We start from the raw sequence: 19,952 nt of genomic DNA, 5'->3' as shown, positions 1-19,952 counted from the left end.
GAAGTACAAGGATCAGAGTTTATGGTTGCTTGCAAATAACACAGGTGTCACAGAGCACAACATGTGCAGTTCTAAATCAAAAACACATGTGAGAGAGGACAGGGGTGAGAGAAAGGGAGTATGGTGAGGGAGAAAAGAAGAAGTGATAAATTGAATGTACTGACAGGGGTAAGAAATGCAAGGTTGACATGTGTCACCATTAAAGTATGTGTTGGGAGAAGGAGGAAACACAGAGAACGGAGAAAAAGCATACTCTCTTATTGAGTGCTTGTTTTACAAAAAGAAAAAAAGGTTTGTTTCCAAAAAGCGGACACCAGTGGATGGCCAATCAGAGACCTGATAAACAGGCTATTCTTCACGAGAGGGACTAACAGGAGCTGAACGGGGTAAAACAAATAAAAACTACTATTAAAATGCCAGAAAATAACAAAAAGTCAATGTAAAGCAATGGGCGGAGTAGCTTTCCAGGTCAGCTAAACACAGGTTTTCAATACGTCTTTCACAATCAGACTACTGCTTTCTTGCAGGCTCTAACCTAATAAAAGCAGATCCAGGGGGGGGCTGCCTAAACGAGGCTGTCTGTGACTGAGAGGACCTCACAAGCCAGCCACATGCTGCTGCACAGCACTGACAGCCATTGAGGGCAGGGGCCGGGGAAGCTATCACTGCTTTACTCCTTGCAGTACCGTATGAATAGGGGCAGATTTACTGTGATTTTGCCATAGGTTTACGTCATCTTTATGGCATTATGCAGCACACATAGAAAGAGGAATATTCCAATAAGGACGGTTTTTGTGCTTATACCTGCCTTCTTCCCACGCCATAAGAATTTAGTAATCAGGTTATCTACTTCAGGTCATTCCCAAAGTGTATACTTAGATATTTGATAAACCCTGTTTGCCAGGCCAGGCCTGAACCCCCTAGTGTGTCTATAGTGCAGTGGATGTTCAGGGGTTTGTTTTCTGATTTGTCCCTGTTGAGCGTATATCCTGAGTGACCTGAGTATATCTCTATGGTGTCTCTCAAGGCCTCAATTGAGGTCTTTAGTTGCTCCACTACAATTAGAATGGCTTCCGCGTATGCGGACAATTTTATTTCAACGTCCTTAATATTGACCCCTTTTATTTTCGTGTTTACTTTGATGTTGCTGATCAGGGCTTCCACTGCCGAGACGCTTACGAACCCCCTTGAATCCATTCTGGCTCCCTCCACTCCCCCTGGTGGGGGGGGGGGTAAGGGACGAGCGAGTTGGAATGCTGCCACCATGGGCTGAAGAGACATCGGGGGCCTTGATGGACTACCTCTCCCTCCACAGGTCAACTAGTGCAGGGTCAGATGATTATAACCCCAATTAGACTCATTGCTACAGAGCCTCTCTCGTTTCCTCCTTTCATCCCTTTCTTTCCTGTCTCGTTCTTTCTATCACCCTGTGCCTAATTTCCCAACAAGTCAATGTAGAGGGCTTTAGCTAAACATGTATCTCAAGTACCTGTAATCCCTGCAATACATACTACGTTTGGCTAACCCAATGACAGAAATGCTAATGTATCTGTTTATTAAAAATGAATAATATATTTAAAAAAAAAAAAGATTGTTTTGTACAGGATGCATACCTTCCTGCACAAAAACAATCATGCATGTAATGCAGACACCCTTGCACAATGGCGCAAGGATGCCTGCATTGACGCTAGCCAGCCTCAAGTCGATATTGTGCTTTTCATCTTTCTCCAATTCACACAACATAGCGCAACAACTTGCCTTGCTGCACTGAGTAGATTCAAAGTAAATCTGACCCCCCCGCCCCCATTGACTGCACAGGTGTTTGGAGCAAGACCGCATTGCACTCCAGCTGGTGAGTGAGGATGGGAAGGGCGCCTCATGCCAGGGGACTTCTTTCAGGTTTTTTGTCCAATAGCGAACTCTTTCTCTGGCGAAGGAGAAACTAGAAAGAGGTAGGCGTATCCAGCTTTGAAACCAATTAACTAGCATGAGGAGATCTGTTGGACCTGACATCCTTGGCATAATTTTCCCTCAACTTTTTGCCTTCCCTCCTCCTGTTTTGTGCTGACATAATTTTTGCTGGCTTTAGGACTCTGTGCACTTTACCATTGTTACCCTGTGCTAAAGTGCCTGTGCCCATTCCTTTAAACGAGGTAAATCTGGCTTACACCCAACTGGCATATTTAATTCACTTATAGGTCCCTAGTAAAGTAGTAGTACATGTACCTAGGGCCTGTAAATTAAATTCTTCTATTGAGCCTGCTGCATAAATTGTGCCACACATTAAAGTAGCCCTTTAAACATGCCTCAGGCCTGCCATTTGCATCCTGCGTGTGCAGTTAGGCTGACATTTCGACCTGGCAAAATTAACTTTTTGCCAGGCCTAAACCTTCCTTTTTAATACATATACCTCAGCCCTAGTGTAGACCCTAAATAGCCCAAAGGGCAAGGTGCGGTATATCTAAAAATTTGGCAATGTACGTTTAACTTTTACATGTCCTGATAGTAAAAAACTCAAATTGGTTTTTTACAACTACAAGGCCCAACTCTCCCTTAGGATAACATTGGGTCAACTTATTACATTTAATAAGTGATAACTGTTAATTGGGAACAGGTAGGAATGTCGCGTTTGTTGTCTAAGGAATTGTAATTTAAAAACCCACTTTAATGGCAAAGTCAGATTTTAAATCAACATCGTGAAAATGCCACTTTTACAAAGTTCAAATTTTCTTGTCCTAACCATTTGGTGCCTGTAACCTAGTTCACATGACAAGGTTTAGCTGACAGCTGTTCTTTGTGTATTGCTCCTGGACAGTGAGACAAAGGGGGGAAGAAGTGAGACAGGATTGGCAATCTCTGTCTTGAAAGGGGGTCAGAGGTGTTCACCTACCACATTTGTGTGTCTCAAAGCCTCTGCCTGGGGCCTACACCCCCATGTAAATGCTAGTCTTTTTTGTCCACAGACAAGCTGAGGCCAGGGCAGGGAGGCAGAAAATTCCAAGCATCTTTAGGGGTGGAAGCCTCAAGAAATGCCTCCTACTTGAAAGTGGGTCCCAGGTATAAATATTGAAGCCTTAGATACAAATGTTCAGTAAACCTTTGGACCTGTGGAGGACTCAGGACTGCTGTGCTGCTCTGCTTGAAGGATCACTACTCAGTTGCCCTGCTGCTCTCCTGCCTGAGTGAAATTGACAACCTGCATCTTGAACTCAGGACAAGCAGAGTGACTCGATAGGCTAGTTGGTTGGCCTCCTGATAGGAACCTGAGGGACAGAAACTTCTCCAACTATTTTGAACCCAACACCTGGACTCTGTCTTCTGAGCCCCCCCCCCCCCCAAACGGTGCCACCCCAGTCCTGGACCCATCGAAGTGGGCATACACATGCTCTGCTTGCCCAGCTGTAGTCCTATGAGCAGAAATGGCACAGTGTGACGCATCTCCTCACAGCAGTGTCAGTACCGCCATTGCGTGATGCAGGCAGCCTGCAGCTTCCTCAGAACCACTGTAGCGCCACCTATTCTCGATGCAAGCCATGACCTTGCAAGCCCCTCGTCTACCTCTCCCTTGATGACGATAAAGGACTCCTCATTGCAGCACCCCAGCTCCTCGGAATCTGCCCTGCGTGATGTATCCTCTACTCTGCTCTATTCTTGTCACTTCTAGAGCAGAAAGCTACCCAACAGGCCTCCCAGCGCTGAAAGATCATACCAGTCTAAGAAACGTTATGTGTTAGGTAAAGAGATATGTCTTCAGCTGTTTTATGAAGCTAAGTTCCTCCTTATTCTTTCTCAGTGCAACTAGTGGAGGATTCTAATTTGGGTGCTAGATAAGCAAACAACCACCCTCCTCTCCTGGCTTTCTTTAAGTTGGGGAATGTAAGTAGTCCTACATGGGTCAATCATAGTGATCTTATAGGACAGTAGGGATGTAGCAAATGTTGTAAAAGTTGCCGACCCTTCTTGTGCACTGCCCGAAGGCCTATGCAGAGGGGCCCTGAACTGTATCCTCTTGAGTAATGGCAGCCAGTGTAAGGAGGCTAAGGAAAATGAGACAAAATTAAGTTTCGGTTTTCTCAACAAAGTCCAAGCCGCTGTGTTTTGCATCACTTGAGGTCTTTTGACAACTGATTAAGGGGTCCCCCGATAGAGAGTTCCATAGTCTAGGCACAATATCACTAGGCCTTGTACTACAGCTGTTCATGTGGAGCGTGGTAGCCAGCTCAGCAGTTTCCTGAAAGGCTTCGGAAGGCGTAAACAGCTTGAGGCTAGTTTCCTGGCCTCGATGCTGGATCACACAGCGCTCCACAACCCAGGAATTAAGATACCTTGTTCAGCGGGCCCATCTTGGTCCCTGTATCTGGCCCACACTCCATCACGGTTGGCCTGAACTAAAGCACTATTTTTTTACTTACAACTTTGAAATTGCTTCTTCTACTGATTGGAGAGTTATCGTTACTCTACTTTTAAAAAATTTGTGTGGATTTTTTCTTGTGTTGTGTTTTCACTTTATAACTGTTTGAAGTGCTGTGTAAATGCTTAACACTTGGCTGCTTAGGCGTTTTCCCCCTCCTGTGCTGAAAATTGCTATTCTTCTTTATTCATGACGAGCTCAGCTCGTCATCAGCACAGCTCAACTGTGCATCATGACGAGCTGAGCTCGTCATGAGCATCAAAAGGGTTAACACATTGCCTTTAAGTTAAGCCTGACTGCTTTTGTGCCAGCTACCACAGGGTTCAGTACAGGTTAATTTGAAGTTTGCTTGTGTTTGACCCTCCAAGAATAGTGGGTTCCACACCCGCCAACCAGTAACCCTATTTCCTACAGAATCACAATGAATTACCACACATACATGTTGGCCCAATGATGTCAGCAAGGGGGTGCTCCATTGCTATTTTTTGTTAACCAAACTCTGTGAAATCCACATGTTATACATTAGAAGAGAAGTACAACGATATTCCCTCACTTGCATGTTTTCTTTAGCACCCTCACTAACTGTTTTGAATTGGCCAAAGAAGAGCGTTTTCAAATATATTTAGAATGGTATACCTGCTACGTTGTATTTCTAATAATAATAACGAAAATGTGCAAGTGAGGCAACATTGTTTTGCTCACAAAACACACATTTATAATTTACAGAATACTCGGATATGTACAACAAACACTACTAAAGCCAATAATGTTGACCTTTGTTTGGTAAAAATAAAATTTGGAACACCTTTCTACACACTTAATGCGATGCTATCATCTGGCCAACAGATCTGCAATGCAAATGATACAAATGAATGGTTTTCCCTAACTTTTGTTTTCATTTTGGACTGGGGAAAGTGTGGAAAGTATCTTTAATGCTTGTGTTTTCTTTAACTGGGCTGATGCAACTATATAAGGCAAGTCAAGTCAAGTCAATAAATTTATATAGCGCGCTACATACCCAGAGGGTCTCAAGGCGCTTGAGGAGGGGTGGGGAATTACTTCTCGAATATCCAGGTTTTAAGCTGCTTTCTGAATGCTAGGTGGTTTTGAGTGAGGCGAAGGTGCATGGGAAGTGAGTTCCAGGTTTTGGCCGCTAGGTAGGAGAATGATCTTCCTCCCATGGTGGTTTTGTTGACGCGGGGAACAGTAGCGAGGGCTTGGTTGGAAGAGCGCAGCTGGCGGGAGGGGGTGTAGAAGGAAAGACGTGAATTGAGGCATTCGGGTCCAAGTTCGTAGAGAGCTTTGTGTGCGTGGGTGAGGAGGCGGAAAGTTATTCTCTTATTGACGGGGAGCCAGTGGAGGTTTTTCAGGTGACCAGAAATGTGTTCTTTACGCGGGATGTCTAATATGGGTCTGGCTGATGCGTTCTGGATGCGTTGGAGTTTTTTCTGAAGTTTTGCGGTGGTACCGGTGTAAAGGGTGTTTCCGTAGTCAAGGCGGCTTGTAACCAGTGCGTGGGTGACCGTTTTTCTAGTTTCGGTGGGGATCCAGCAAATGTTTTTTTGAGCATGCGAAGAATGTTGAAGCAAGATGAGGAGACGGCGTTGACTTGTCTGGTCATCGAGAGTGAGGAATCCAGGATGACGCCTAGGTTCCGTTGCGTGATCCGTTGGGATGGGTGCTTTTCCAAGGGCTTCTGGCCACCAAGAGTCCCAGGCGGAGGGGGAGGTACCTAAGATAAGGACTTCTGTTTTGTCTGAATTCAGTTTCAGACGGCTATGCTTCATCCATTCGGCTACCTCTTTCATTCCTTCATGTAGGTTGGTTTTGGCGATGTTTGGGTCTTTGGTGAGTGAGAGGATCAGTTGAGTGTCATCAGCGTAGGAGATGATGTTGAGGTTGTATTGGCGTGCGATGTTCGCGAGGGGGCTCATGTATACGTTGAAGAGGGTGGGGCTGAGTGAAGATCCTTGTGGCACGCCGCAGATGACTTCAGTGGCCTCTGACTTGAATGGTGGGAGGCGTACTCTCTGAGTTCTTCCGGCAAGGAAAGAAGTGATCCATTCCAGTGCTTTTCCTTGGATTCCGATGTTTCTAAGTCGTTGTAACAGGGTGTTATGACAGACTGTGTCGAAGGCTGCGGAGAGGTCGAGGAGGATGAGGGCGACTGTGTCTCCATTGTCCAGTAGAGTTCGGATGTCGTCTGTTGCTGCGATGAGTGCGGTCTCAGTACTGTGTTTGGCTCGGAAGCCGGACTGTGAGGAGTCGAGGGATTTGTTGGCTTCGAGTAAGGCGGCAAGCTGGTTGTTGACAGCTTTCTCGATGACTTTGGCCGGGAATGGGAGGAGCGAGATGGGGCTGTAGTTTTTAAGTTCGGTGGGGTCAGCTGTGGGTTTTTTCAGAAGGGCGCTGAGTTCGGCGTGTTTCCAGCTTTCTGAGAAGGTGCCGGATTTGAGGGAGCATTTGATGACGTCTCGGAGGTGTGGAACTATGATGGAGTCTGCTTTGTTGAAGATGTGGTGAGGGCAAGGGTCTGAGGGGGATCCTGAATGGATGGAGTTCATCAGGCGAATGGTGTCCTCAGTGGAGATTGGGTTCCAGTCATTAAGGATGTTCAAGGGAGGTGAAGGTACGGCAGAGGGTTTGGTGGGTTGGTCTTCGGGTTGGTTGTTGAAGCTGTTGTGGATGTCTGCGATTTTGTCGTGGAAGAACAAAGCTAGTGAGTCGCAAAGGGTTTGAGAGGGGGTGATGTCGTTGGAGTTGGCAATGGGGTTGGTAAACTCTTTGACGATGTTGAATAGTTCCTTGCTGTTGTGGGCGTTTTTGTCTAGTCGGTCTTTGAATGCGGTTTTCTTGGCAGTCCGGATCAATTGGTGGTGTATGCGGGAGGCGTTTTTGAAGGCGTCCCTGGTGTTGGTGTTTGGGTCTTTTTTCCAGGTCTTCTCAAGGGAGCGACAGAGTTTCTTGGATTTCTTACGATCATCGTTGAACCAGGGGGCGTTTTTGCTGCCTAGTTTGATTAGACGTTTTTTCAAAGGTGCTAGGTTGTCGGCAGTGTCGGTTAGCCATTGTGTGAGGTTGATGGCTGCTTGGTTGGGGTTCGATGAGTGGGCAGGGGGGTTTTGAAGAAGCGATGTGGAGACCTGGTCGATGGTGATTTTGTTCCAATTTCTTTGCAGAGTAGGTTGAGGATGGTTGTGGGATGTGGTCTTTTTGTAGACAAAGTGAACGCAGCAGTGGTCCGTCCATTGGAGAACTGTGGTGTGACTGAAGGAAATATGTTTGCTGGAGGTGAAGATAGGGTCGAGAGTGTGTCCTGCGCGGTGTGTGGGGGTATTAACAAGTTGTTTGAGTCCTAGGTTGGCGAGATTGTCCAGAAGGGTGGTGGTGTTGTTGTTGTTGCTCTTTTCCAGGTGAAAATTGAGGTCTCCCAATAGGATGTAGTCCTCGGATGAGAGGGCGTGTTGGGTGATAAAGTCAGTGATGTCTTCAGTGAATTGTGCACGGGGTCCTGGTGGCCTGTATAGGAGTGTGCCTCTGAGTGTGGTCTTGGGGTCGGTGTGGATCTGGAAGTGAAGGTGTTCGGCGCTAGAGAGGTTGTCGTCTGAGCTGGTTGAGATGCGGATGGAGTTCTTATGGACGATGGCGATGCCTCCTCCTGTTTGTGTGGGGCGATCCTTTTGGATGATCTTGTAGCCTTCCGGGATGGCTATGGTGATGTCTGGGGCCGAAGAGGCGTTCATCCATGTTTCTGTTAGGAAGGCGACGTCTGGAGAGATGGTGTCTAGTAGATTCCAAAGGTTGATGGCGTGGCTGTGGACCGATCGGGTGTTGAGTAGGATGCATTTAAGGTGGTTGGCGTCAGATCTATGTTTGGTGTTAGTGGATGCGGAATTGGTTTTTGATATTGTAGACAGTTTTCAGGTTATTTATGGACTCTATATATTGGTAGACCCATGTTCTGCTGGAAACTTTTCCAAGCAGGACATGAAAAATATTTTTTCTACGTACAGAGTCCAAAAACGTCTAGTTGGTAATGGTCGCCTTACTTCAGTTAATTTGTATAACAAACATATCGAAAGTGAAGGCTTCCAATTGTATTTGAGCCTTGTAACCAGACCAGCCCATAGGTTTGTTCTAACCAGACTTAGACTTGGAATGGCTCACGTTTTGGTGGCCTTCCCACAACTAAAGAAGCACCCAGTTGGACCCTGCCCATGTGATGGTCATTCAAAACAAAGCACACTGCACTTTATGTTAATTTGCTATCTTTTTCTGAATGTTAGGGTTGCTTATTTGAAACAAATGTTTATAAAGTACGGTATTTATAATGTGGACGATGCCATGAAGTTGATTTTTAATATGAACTCCCCAGATATATGTTTTTATACTGCTACGTTTTTATGTAAATCAATCCAGCTTAGGAAAAGTATGATATTTTAAATATTCACCTGTTTTATACTTGTTTTCATAACTGTATAACATTTTGCACGTGCGCTTTTATGGTCATTGTATATCATGTACCGAATAAAGCTTCATGAAATGAACTGGGCCGAATCAAATTCAGAGTGACTAAACATAGATGGCTGAGAAGTAAGTGGAACTGTTTAGTGTAGTTTCTATTGAAAAAATGTGCAGTGGTCCTTCATTGGGGCAAGAGATAATGCTCTCTGCTCCTGGGTCAAAAGACCACGGGCCAGATGTAGAAAGCCTAATACTGGTCGGTAACGGCCGAATTTACCGAATTTCAGCCATTACCGACCGGTATTAGGCTTTTCAGATGTAGGGGGCCAAATTGTAGGACTCGGTAATTTACCGAATCGGTAATTTAAGGAATCGGTAAATTACCGAATTCTTAAAATACCGATTCGGTAAACTACCAAATCCTTAATGTAGGGAGCACTCAAATGAGTGTTTTTCTCATTTCAGGATTCGTTATTTACCACCAACTACAAGTTGGTGGTAAATATCGAAAACCATGAAAAAAGCTATTTTGTGCTTTTTTCAACTGTGCCATGTGGCAGACATACATGCCCATAGGGCATGTATGTCTGCCACATGTGTGCACCCATGCACTATACAGGGGTGCAACAGGGTGTCAATGTGACACCCTGCCACCCTTGTAAGTCTACCCCCTATTACCGATTCGGTATTTACCGAGTCAGTAATTCTCATTCATTCCTATGGGCCTCCAGGCCCATAGGAATGAATAGGGAATACCGAATCGGTAAATACTGAATCGGTATTTACCGAATTTTACCGATTCAGTAAAATTTACAGAATCATTTGCTACATATCATTTACCGATTCTAAAATACCGAACTGGTAAAATTCGGTAGTTTAGAATCTGTAAATGATATTTACCTACATCTGGCCCATAATGCTTTGCTCTCGAACAGGACGGGATACGCTCAGAGCATGTGAGGTCTAACCTAGCTGCTTCATGCCGAATTCACAAATATTAGCAGTGGATCAAATCTGGAAGCACTCTGGCCAGGTTGGAGATGTCAGTTCGTATTCAAGATGCACCAGAACAATCTTTCTGGACACTATTTGTATTGGCTTTTCAAACCTTCTGATTGGTTAATTCCATTTGCAGGAAGGTTTCGTAGGGGTGTGCTTGCCATTTCCAGATGTGCGTGTGTTTGGAGAAGTGGTACCTTCAGATCTAAGGTGCTAACAGCAACTGCAAAGCTAGAAAAATGCAATAATAACAAACACTGTCAAACCCATTGATCTGGCTGTATTGTGACAACCTATGGAAACGCAGGCGTGCAGATATGTATTTGTGTGCAATAGAACCTTAAAGACACAACAATTGGTTTTGACAATACTTGGTGGTTCCATTGTTGGTTGTGGTGTGGTATTGGTGGTACCGGATTTAGTGATGCTGTGGTATTGGAGGTGATGTTACTTTGTGCAGGTACAGTATTGGTGGGGCAGTATTAGTGGTGTTGGTAGTAATGGTGATGGTGTTGTTGTGGTGGACTTGGTAGAAATGGAAGTGGTGGTGCTTTTGGTATTGGTTCTGGTGTAGTACAAGCAGTGCTGTATTATTGGTGGTGGTGTGGTACTGGTAATGTGGAATGTGGTGCAGTGTTAGTAGTGCTATGGTTTTAGTTGTGTGTTGATATTAAGGGTGATTTCGTGATGATGGTGGTATTTTAGTGGTGATATTGGTGGGGGTATTGGACCTGGTTGTGGAGAGATACTGGTGGTTGGTATTGGAGATATTGGTATTGGTAGTAATGTTTTTATTGCATAGATGTTCGCCATTATATTGGCAGTATTTGTATTGGTGGTATTGGAGCTACCGGAGATGTAAAGGGTCGTATTGATGGTGATGGTATTGGTGATATTAGTGGTGCAGGTGTTGCATGAATAAAACAAATAAATGATGTAAGAAAAATGTCTGATATTTCAGAGGTAATATAGAAGCTCATACATTGCAAAGCAAGCACTGCACAGGCAATGTAATGGTCCACCAAAGAACTGAAAACATGAGGTGTGATAGAAATACTTCTCTGCCAAAGCCCACTCTATATATTGTAAAACTAAGGCCCACATGAATCAAAATAAGATTTAACGATTCTGAAATAACGAGAAATAAGGAATCGCTAATAAAGAATCATTCAACCGAATGCACCAAAACAATCGGTAACTATTTATTTACCAAATCTGTATTTGCGAATTCACAATTACAGAATCGGTAAATGCGAAAGCGCCAATCGTCTCATGTAGATGACATCACAAGCAGGAAGTGATTCCCAGATTCCACGCACCTGAGCACAGGGAGAGACTGAGGAGGAGGAAGACTGTTGGTGCTCAGCCTTGAAAACACTTCTCGCTGCAACTGACACAAATCCCATTGACACAGCAAAAAAACAGAAAAAAGGAGAAGGCAGGAAGAGGAACATTAAATTCAGCGAGAGGGAATTGGAAATACTGACTGAGGAAGTTGTGCAGAACATGACCAGCTGTTTGGTAAACTATCCCTGAATGTTGCAGAGTCAGTGAAGAGGAAGATCTGGCTTGGGATACAAGCCAGGGTCAATTCTGTGGGGGTAACACACCGTGACATCACCAACCTACAGAAGAGATGGTATGACCTTCGCAGCCGGGCAAAAGCAAGAGTGGCTCAAAGGCTGACCTCTGCAAGTAAAACAGGAGGGAGAACATCCACATCCACTCAGTCTGCAAACACCCCACTGGACGACCTGGTGGAATCCACTCTGCAGCCAGAGGCAGTTGTCGGGATCACGCAGATTGACACCTCGGGACATGCAGGGACCTCCCAAGATAAGAGCACAACTAAGCATATTTTCATAGAAATGTAACCCAAACTGCCACAAATGCAGACCCTGCATAGTGTAGAAGACATGAGTACAGTCCATCTCTTACCTGCAATCCCCTAATGCATTGTGAGAGTTGTATGCATACAAATGTAATGGCAAAGCATGAAGGGAGTAACACAGCTCAACGGCATCAGACTATAGCAATGCATTGACAACAGTAGACTTTCTACATCACAGAAGTCAATTTATTAGACCCCTGTAAGCGCAATGTCACAAACATGTGCACATTTTTTTCTCAATTTTTCTAAAAAAAAATGATCTTGCACTGTTCCCCTCACAGATGCAGTACAGGAGAGTGACGTGCCAGACGTCCACGATTCTGAGGGACATACAGAACAGCCAGATGAGGAACTAGAGATGCAAGCATCCTCGCCCCTACCTGTTCCCACTCATCCCAGGATTTGGATCTGGATTTGGATAGTGATGAGGACACCCAGACAGGACTGCACCCACAGGGCACTGCCCATACACCACCACCCCAACACCAGAGGGACAACCCCGCAACGTCACAGTCCGTTCTGCAGGCAAAGGCCAAGTGCATTTCTGAGGTCTGCTCGGTAGGATGGTGAAGCTGCCTGCAGTGTGCTGGAGTCCAAAATGCTGAGGATCCTGCAACAAAAGAACATGTGTATTATGCAGGAGCAACTGGGAACAATGGTCACACACATGGGTGGTATACGTGACTGCACGAAGGAGCAGACAACTGCAGTTGTTGAGGGGCTCAGGGCGCACTGTGAGAAACTTGACCGTGTAGCAAAAGCCATTGAACAGATGTGCAGGGTCATCCAGGCTGAGCATGTCTCTAATGCCAGGAGGCAACAAGATTCTATGGGGTGCATGCGCGGATACACCAGGGTCATCAACAGGCTGAGTACTACAACAGCTCAGCTTCACAGGCGTGCAGTTGGCATGCAGGTTGAGATGACCCACTGCTGTGGGTATGTGGCCAGGGGCCTAATCCTGGTCACCGCTGCTGTGGAAGGGCTACAGACAGCAGCAGCCAGTCGGGACCTCATGCATGGAGGGGGAAAAGTGAGGAGTCCTCCAGCCTTAGCAGCCTACTTGAGCCTGTGGCAGATAGCAGGAGGCGCAGTAGCAGAAGTCAGGCAGGCACAGAAGGCACCATGTCAGAAGTAGCTGGGCCTACTACAAGGGCCACAGGAGGGCGTCACAGGAGGAGTTAGACATTTGGACATTCAAACAATCTGGTGAGGCAACCTTTGAGTATTCACACTGCAGTTGCAGTCCCAAGGCAATGGAAAGTAATTGTCTGTACATGGTATGTGTGCATTAACACAACCACACAACTGTCACATTAAACCTTCCAGCAAATACTGTGTTGTCATGCGCTTATTCACCTCAGAAGTAATGTTGCATGATTTCTGCTCTTCTTTGTCTGCCCTCTGCTGCATTTGGGCCGCCTGCTGCCTGGGGTGGTTGAGTCAGCTGTATGTCCTTTTCTGGCTCGCTATCAGAGTCCACCAAGGGTATGCCTCTATTAGTGGCTATGTTGTGCAACATAGCACACAATGCCCAATCTTACAGCATTTCCCCGAACTATACTGTAGTGCACCCCTGGTCTTGTGTAGGATGTGGAATCATGATTTTAGTACCGCAAATGTCCTTTCTATCACATTGCACGTCGCTATGTGCTCACGATTGTAACGTCGCTCCCTTTGTGTGGATGGATTCAGGTATGGGGTGAGTATGTAAGACCTCACAGGGTATGCGCTATCATCTACAGGATGTGAGATATGAACATACATTAGTCACTGCTATGTGTCACCATGGTGAACGGTTTTAAAATACAGCATTACATATATTTACCTAGAAGATATCCTTCTCCAAACTCCCCTGCAAGTAGAGGTCTGTGTATACCGCTGTGCCGAAAGATGAAGCCGTCATGTGCACTGCCAGGGTAACTTGCCACTATGTCAGTGATGATTGTTTTGGAGTTGCATGTTACCTGTATGTTGAGTGAATGGTAGGATTTCCGGTTGCGGTAGATAAACTCATTCACTGCAGGGGACATATGGGTACATGCATCCCATCTATACAACCAATCACATGTATGAACTGTGCAACCTGATAAAAATCTAATTTGGTTTGCATCAATTCCTGTGCTGTTGTGGGGAACCTGATGTGGTGGTGTATCCTCTGCAACATGGCATTTAGGAAACTGTTAAAAAAGCCTGATAGGGCACTTTGGGAGACCCCTCTAGCTGCTGCAATTACTCCCTGGAAGGCCCCTGAAGCTAGGAGATACAGGGAACACAGGACCTACACATGGGTGGCTATGGCATGTGTCCTGTAGGTCTGCTGCTGCAGTATAGGGTCTAACTCAGCAATTAGATCTAGGATAGCTGCAGCATTCAGCCTATATTTATCATTGATCTCGTCCTCCATCTGCCCTAGCAATGTGACACGCACTCTAAATATTCTCTCCTGGATCCTCCTTCTCCTGTGTGTTGCTGCTCTCAGCATCATCCTCCTCGCCACGACGTAGAGCGCTGTCATTGTGGGTCATTGTGATGCATTCTGGGACTGTTTAAGTAGTTTGCTGATGATTTCCACCTGTTTTTGCTCATGTGTAATTTTTACCACCTGATTTGATTTCTTCCAGTTTAAAGAATGCAAATAGCGAATTTTGGCTAGTTCTGTATTTGTAGACGTGATGCATCCCATTTAGCGAATTCTTAATTGCGTTTCATAAAATTCAGAATCGGTATTACAGATTCTGTATCTTTTGAAGTGCTAAAATTGTGAATAACACTAATTTTTGCGAATTTGCTTAATGCATCAGAACTAGCTATTTTGCAATCGGAAACAGCTTTTTTTACTGATTCGCAATGTTTACGGGCACAAATTAGCTTTATGCATGTGGGCCTAAGTCAAATAAAGTATGAAGAGGTCTGGAGCTACATATAACCATAGCAAAAAATCAGATGAAGAATTATGGAAAATTGGGAAATATCCAACACAAATAATATTTGTGCCTAGGAGTTTTAGTGCTTGCCCTTTGTGGTGTGAAAGAGTATGAAAGTGAGCCGTCAGTCTTTATTTTCAACTATAAGACGCTACCCATGCGATCTTAACCATCAATCAGTCAATCAATCACAACTTTGTAAAACGCACCTACTCACCCGAAAGCATCTCAAAGTGCTGAGGGGATGGGAAGGGTGCAGCTTCTGGATTGTCATGGTGATTCGTCGAAGAGCCAGGTTTTGAGGTCCTTCAAGAACGTGGAGAGTTTTGGTGTTTGTCGGAGGTGTAGAGGGAGGGTGTTCCAAGCATTGGCCGCGAGGAAGGAGAAGGAGCGTCCTCCTGTTCTGATCTTCTTTGTGCGTGGTACCGTCGCAAGATAGAGCTGGGCTGACCGGAGGGATCTTTGGGATGCGTGGGACAAGAGGCGGTGGTTCATGTAGCCAAGTCCGGTGTTGTGGAAGGCTTCGTGGGCGTGGTTGAGAAGCTTGAAGGTGATTCTCTTCTTGACGGGGAGCTAGTGTTGTGTCCGTAGGTGGTGGCTGATGTGGCAGTGGTGCCGTAGGTTGAGGACTAGTCTAGCGGCAGCGTTCTGGATGTTCTGGAGTTTGCGGGTGAGGTTCTTGTTGATCCCAGCATTGAGTGCATTGCTGTAGTCGAGTCTGCTGCTGATGAGGGCATGGGTGACTGTGTTTGAGGGGAGTAACGTTGAAGGCTTTTTGGAGGAGGCGGAGGGTGTGGTAGCTGGAAGAGGTGACAGCATTGATTTGGCAGTCAATTTTGGGTTCAGAGTCCAGGAGGATTCCGAGGTTGCGGGCGTGGACTGCGGGGAGGGAGGTATCCAAAGGGTGGGGGGCCACCAGGTGTCATTCCAGGTGTAGTGGTGTGGGCCCATGATGAGTACTTCGGTTTTGTTCGTGATGAGTTGCAGGCAGCTGTTTTTGATCCACGTGGCGACTGCTCCCATTCCTTCTTGAGAGATGTGTTTAGAGATGTTGGGTTTGTTGGTTAGGGAGAGGATGAGTTGGGTGTTGTCTGTGAATGATACGATGTTGAGTCCAGGTGATCTGATGATGGATGCAAGTGGGGCCTTGTAGAAGTTGAACAGGGTAGGGCTGATGGAGGATCCTTGGGGGACTCTGCAGGTGGTCGTTGTGGGTTCTGAAAGGACATGAGGAAGTCTGACTCACTGCGTTCTGCTGGAGAGGAATAAGCAGATACAGTCAAGGGCCTTGTTCCGGATTACTATCTCATGGAGTCTCCGGGCTAGGGTGCGGTGAGAGTCTGTGTGGAAGGCAGCTGAGAGGTCTAGGAGAATGAGGGCCACAGTCTCTCCTCTGCCGAGGAGGGACAGATGTCATCTGTCACAGCGAGAAGGGCGGTTTTGATGCTCAGATTCTTCCTGAATCCTGATTGGAGGAGTTGAGGCTGTTGTTTTCTTTTATGAAGGAGGTGAGTTGACTTTTTGATGCCTTTTTAAATGATGTTCGCCAGAAATGGGAGTAAGGAGATTGGTCTGAAGTTCTTGCGGTCGGTGGGGTCCACCAAGGGTTTTTCAGGAGAGGGTTGATCTTCGCGTGTTTCCAGTCGAGAAAGGAGGCGGTCTCAAAGGAGCAGTTGATGATTCATCAAAGCTCGGGGCAATGATGTCTGTGGCTCTGTGGTAGATGTGGTGGGGGCAGGGGTCCATGGGGGCCCCTGAGTTGGATGACTTCATAGTCTTCAGGTGTCGAGTGCCGGCTGTGTAGTGTAGGGAGCAGTGGATATGGGTTTCGCATGTAGGTTGTTGTTGTTGAAGTTGTCATAGATGGCCTTGATTTTGTGATGGAAAAGGCGCTGAGTCTGTCGCTGAGGTCCAGGGAGGGTGGGATGTCGGTAGTCTCACTGTTGGGTTGGGCGAACTCTTTGATGACGCTGAAGAGTTCCCTGCTGTTGTGTGCGTGGATGGATATTCTGTCCTGGCATGCTTTCTTCCTTTGAAGTTGTCGATGTCCGCTGTGGTTTTGGAGTTCCACCATAGCTTTTCAAGCCGTCTGCAGGTTTGTCCAGATTCTCGGAGTAAGGTGGAGAACCACCTGGCTTTCCTGGCCTGAGGGATGGAAGTTTTCTTGAGGGGGCGATGGTGTTGGCACAATCAGTGATCCAGTTGAGTAGGGTATGGGCGGTGGTAGTTGGGTCCTCGTCGCTGGTGGTGGGAGCGGAGCAGTTGAAGGAGGCGGTGAGCTGGTCATCATAGGTCTTGTTCCAATTACTGCGCTGGAGCTGGTGTGGGCGTTTGCGGGTGATGTTTGTTTTGAAGGTGAAATGGACGCAGCGATGGAGTTCGGAGGTGTGGCTGAAGTTGATAGAGTTTCCTGCTGTGAAGATGGGGTCGAGGGTGTGCTAAGTGCTTGGGTTCTGGTACGATCTGTTTGAGTCCGATGTTTTAGAGGTTGTCCAGGAGGGAGGTGGAGTTGGGGTTTTGGAGGTTGTCGCAGTAGAAGTTGAGGTCTCCCAGCAAGGTGTAGTCGGTGGAGGTGATGATTTGCAGGGTGATGTTGTTGATGATGGAGTCGGCAAAGAGCGTGCAGAGTTTGGGGGGGTCTGTGGACGAGCATGCCTCGGAGGGTGGTGGACGGGTCGGTCTGTATCTTGAGGTGGAGGTGCTCCATCAGGTCTGTGGGCCCGTCGGTGTAGGTGCTCAGATGGAGGTTGGACTTGTGATCGATGGTGATGCCTCCTCCATGGTCGATTGGGGCGGTCTTTCCAGGTGATCTTGTAGCCATCGGGGATGGCGATCGCGATGTCAAGTACCAAAGCGGGGTTCGTCCAAGTTGGGGTAAGGAAGGCAAAGTCAGGGGTGGTGCTGTCGAGGAGGTCCCAGATTTCTGCAGCATGTCTGTGGAGGGAGCGGACATTGAGTTGGATGCATTACAGGGTTTGGAGTGTGACGGAGTTGTTGCTGGAGGGAGGTTATGGGTCCTGGGTCTCAACGAAGGTGAACACGTGATGGCAGTGGTGGCAGGTGAAGGGTTCGTGGGTGTCGATAGGTGAATAGGGCTTGTAGTTGTTGTTTTTGCCAACGTTGAGTGCGTGGAGAGTTGAGGAGCTGTAGCTCTGGAGGGTCAGAGGACCAGGGTCCCTGGCACTGGTCATGTTCGGGTTGCAACAGGCTTGCTTTTGGTGCACCTTTGGCACGTCCACGCAGCGGCTGCCATTAAGTAGGGGTCGGGGGAGGACAGGTCATCTGGGAGGTGGGAGCGGTAACACGTGGGAGGTGGGGAGGGGCCGTGGGGACAGCAGTGTCGGGAAAGGAGGCAAAAGGAGAAGGAATAAAGGAAATAAAAAGGCATCCAAATATATGTTGATAATTAGCTTTTAGCACACAATATGCTTAGTGGTGTACTGCAGCAACATAACATTAGCCCCGTCAGCAGCAGGAGTGCGGGAGCAAGCTCCAAGGGCCCCCCTCCAGCACTGTGCATGGGAAGCGAGCCACCGGACTGAGAGCTCCTGACTGGGTCTTGGGGGGCCCTCCATCTACTTTGTAGGGGGGTACCTTCAAGTTTTGTTACGCCACTGGTGTACCCTCATGTTTGTATATGACTTACTTTCTCCATTATCCTACATTTATGCCATTTCTGTTCATTTGCAGTACCTCCTTCCGATCCTATTTGCAGGGTTCAGGGGTCACTGGACATTGGTAATGACATTACCCTAACCTGCACCTCTGAGGAAGGAACGCCTAAGCCAACTTACCTTTGGGAGAAACTCGACAGCGCTCCCAGGTTACCAGTAACTTCAACACAAGGTAGGTGTTTCTAACTGTTTAGAACATTGTTCCAGTGTCAGAGTCGAAATTGTCTATCCCAGATACCTATGGATATGCTTCACATACAGGAGTCTGCTCAATTATAATTTTATTGCTGTAAATTATGTAAAAATCTTAAAGTTACTGTTTTGGAAACTTACAAAGTTATGAATTTTTCCAAGTAGTAAAATTCTCCTATTTTTGCCAGAAAGTATTCATAAAAATATTTAATTCATAGCCTTTTTTTAGGTCTCGCCTGAGGCAGTACATTCTCTGTCACTTGCAGGAGATTTGGTTTACATATAAGGGGCTTACAGCCCACCCCATTACTTACCATTGGTTGGCTTCATCATCAATCTCATTTCCTTGCTTCTCATTCATTAGCGCATGCCAGTTTCACTTTCTCTTCGTGTGTTTGTCCCATCTGTGGAGCATGGACCAAATACTGCTTCCTGTCGGTGACCTTCCACTGGTCGTGCGCTTCCAGAGGTACTTTTGTTATTTAAGTTGTAGCATCCCAAAGAGTGGATGTGTTTGCAGGCCATCTCCCCTCATCCCTGTCCTGCTTCACGTCGTTGCTTGCCAGTTCACCTCCCATGTTGTTACCCTGCCATCATTGCTAGCCCCATCCTCCTCCCCCTTCCTGCGTTTTTGCTTGACCTGTTCCCCTCATCCCCTTTTCTTGCCTGGCCCCTCTACTGGGTTGTTGCTCTGTTGTCATTGCTTGCCCCTTCTCCTTCCCACATTGTTGCTTGAGCCTTCCCCACCGCTTCCCTCGTCCTTGCTTCCCTCATGTCCCCGTACCCCTTTGATGCGTGCCCCATCCAATCAGCCCCATTGTAGCTGTCCATATCCTTGGACTGCATTGTACAACCCTGAGCCGGTCATGCTCTGCGCAATGCACGAAAGATCTACTCTGTACGCCACTCTAGTCATGCCTTCAGCTACACACTCCACAACCTGATTACATCCTCAGCCACAGTTGCACACTCAAGATGACGCCTTTCATATTATTTGACCCCTCTGTCTTCCCCAGATAATCTGTGCATGCACAAAGTTGCACACTACATGCCCTCCATGCGGCGCCACAGTCTTAGTTAACACTGCCTCTGCCACCCAGCATCTTCACCCACTCATCAGCCGCTCTTTGCACTATCTCTTATCTGCACTGGAATGAGGACAGAGGAACTTTATGCCCCTAGAGGGATCAAAAAGTCCAGAACGTTTGATGCAGAGGTTGCAGGGAGAGATAGTACCCCATGTGTTACCATTCCTGTGCAGTGCCAGGGTGCATATATCTGATACAGGCCACTTGACTGTGATCCTGTCACCCCAGGACCCCCCACCCATTGTGATTGCCCCGTACCCATGCCCATTCTTCTCATCATTGCTTGCCTTGTCCCCTCCTCCCACT

At 46.8% G+C, this 19,952-nt stretch overlaps 1 protein-coding gene across 1 annotated transcript in view; it reads left to right on the top strand.

Annotated features, from left to right (window-relative positions):
- IGSF11 (immunoglobulin superfamily member 11) overlaps positions 1–19,952 on the top strand; it is a 536,993-nt gene that overhangs the window by 488,927 nt on the left and 28,114 nt on the right. Inside the window, exon 4 of the mRNA XM_086933530.1 lies at positions 18,383–18,538. Within this exon, the coding sequence (XP_086789656.1) occupies positions 18,383–18,538 (156 nt within the window). The remainder of the gene's footprint in view (positions 1–18,382; positions 18,539–19,952) is intronic.

Source organism: Lissotriton vulgaris, chromosome 8 (assembly GCF_964263255.1).
Source record: "Lissotriton vulgaris chromosome 8, aLisVul1.2, whole genome shotgun sequence".
NCBI lineage: Eukaryota > Metazoa > Chordata > Amphibia > Caudata > Salamandridae > Lissotriton > Lissotriton vulgaris.
The sequence above is the reverse complement of the archived record's forward strand: the minus strand, read 5'-3'. Positions and strand labels throughout refer to the sequence as shown.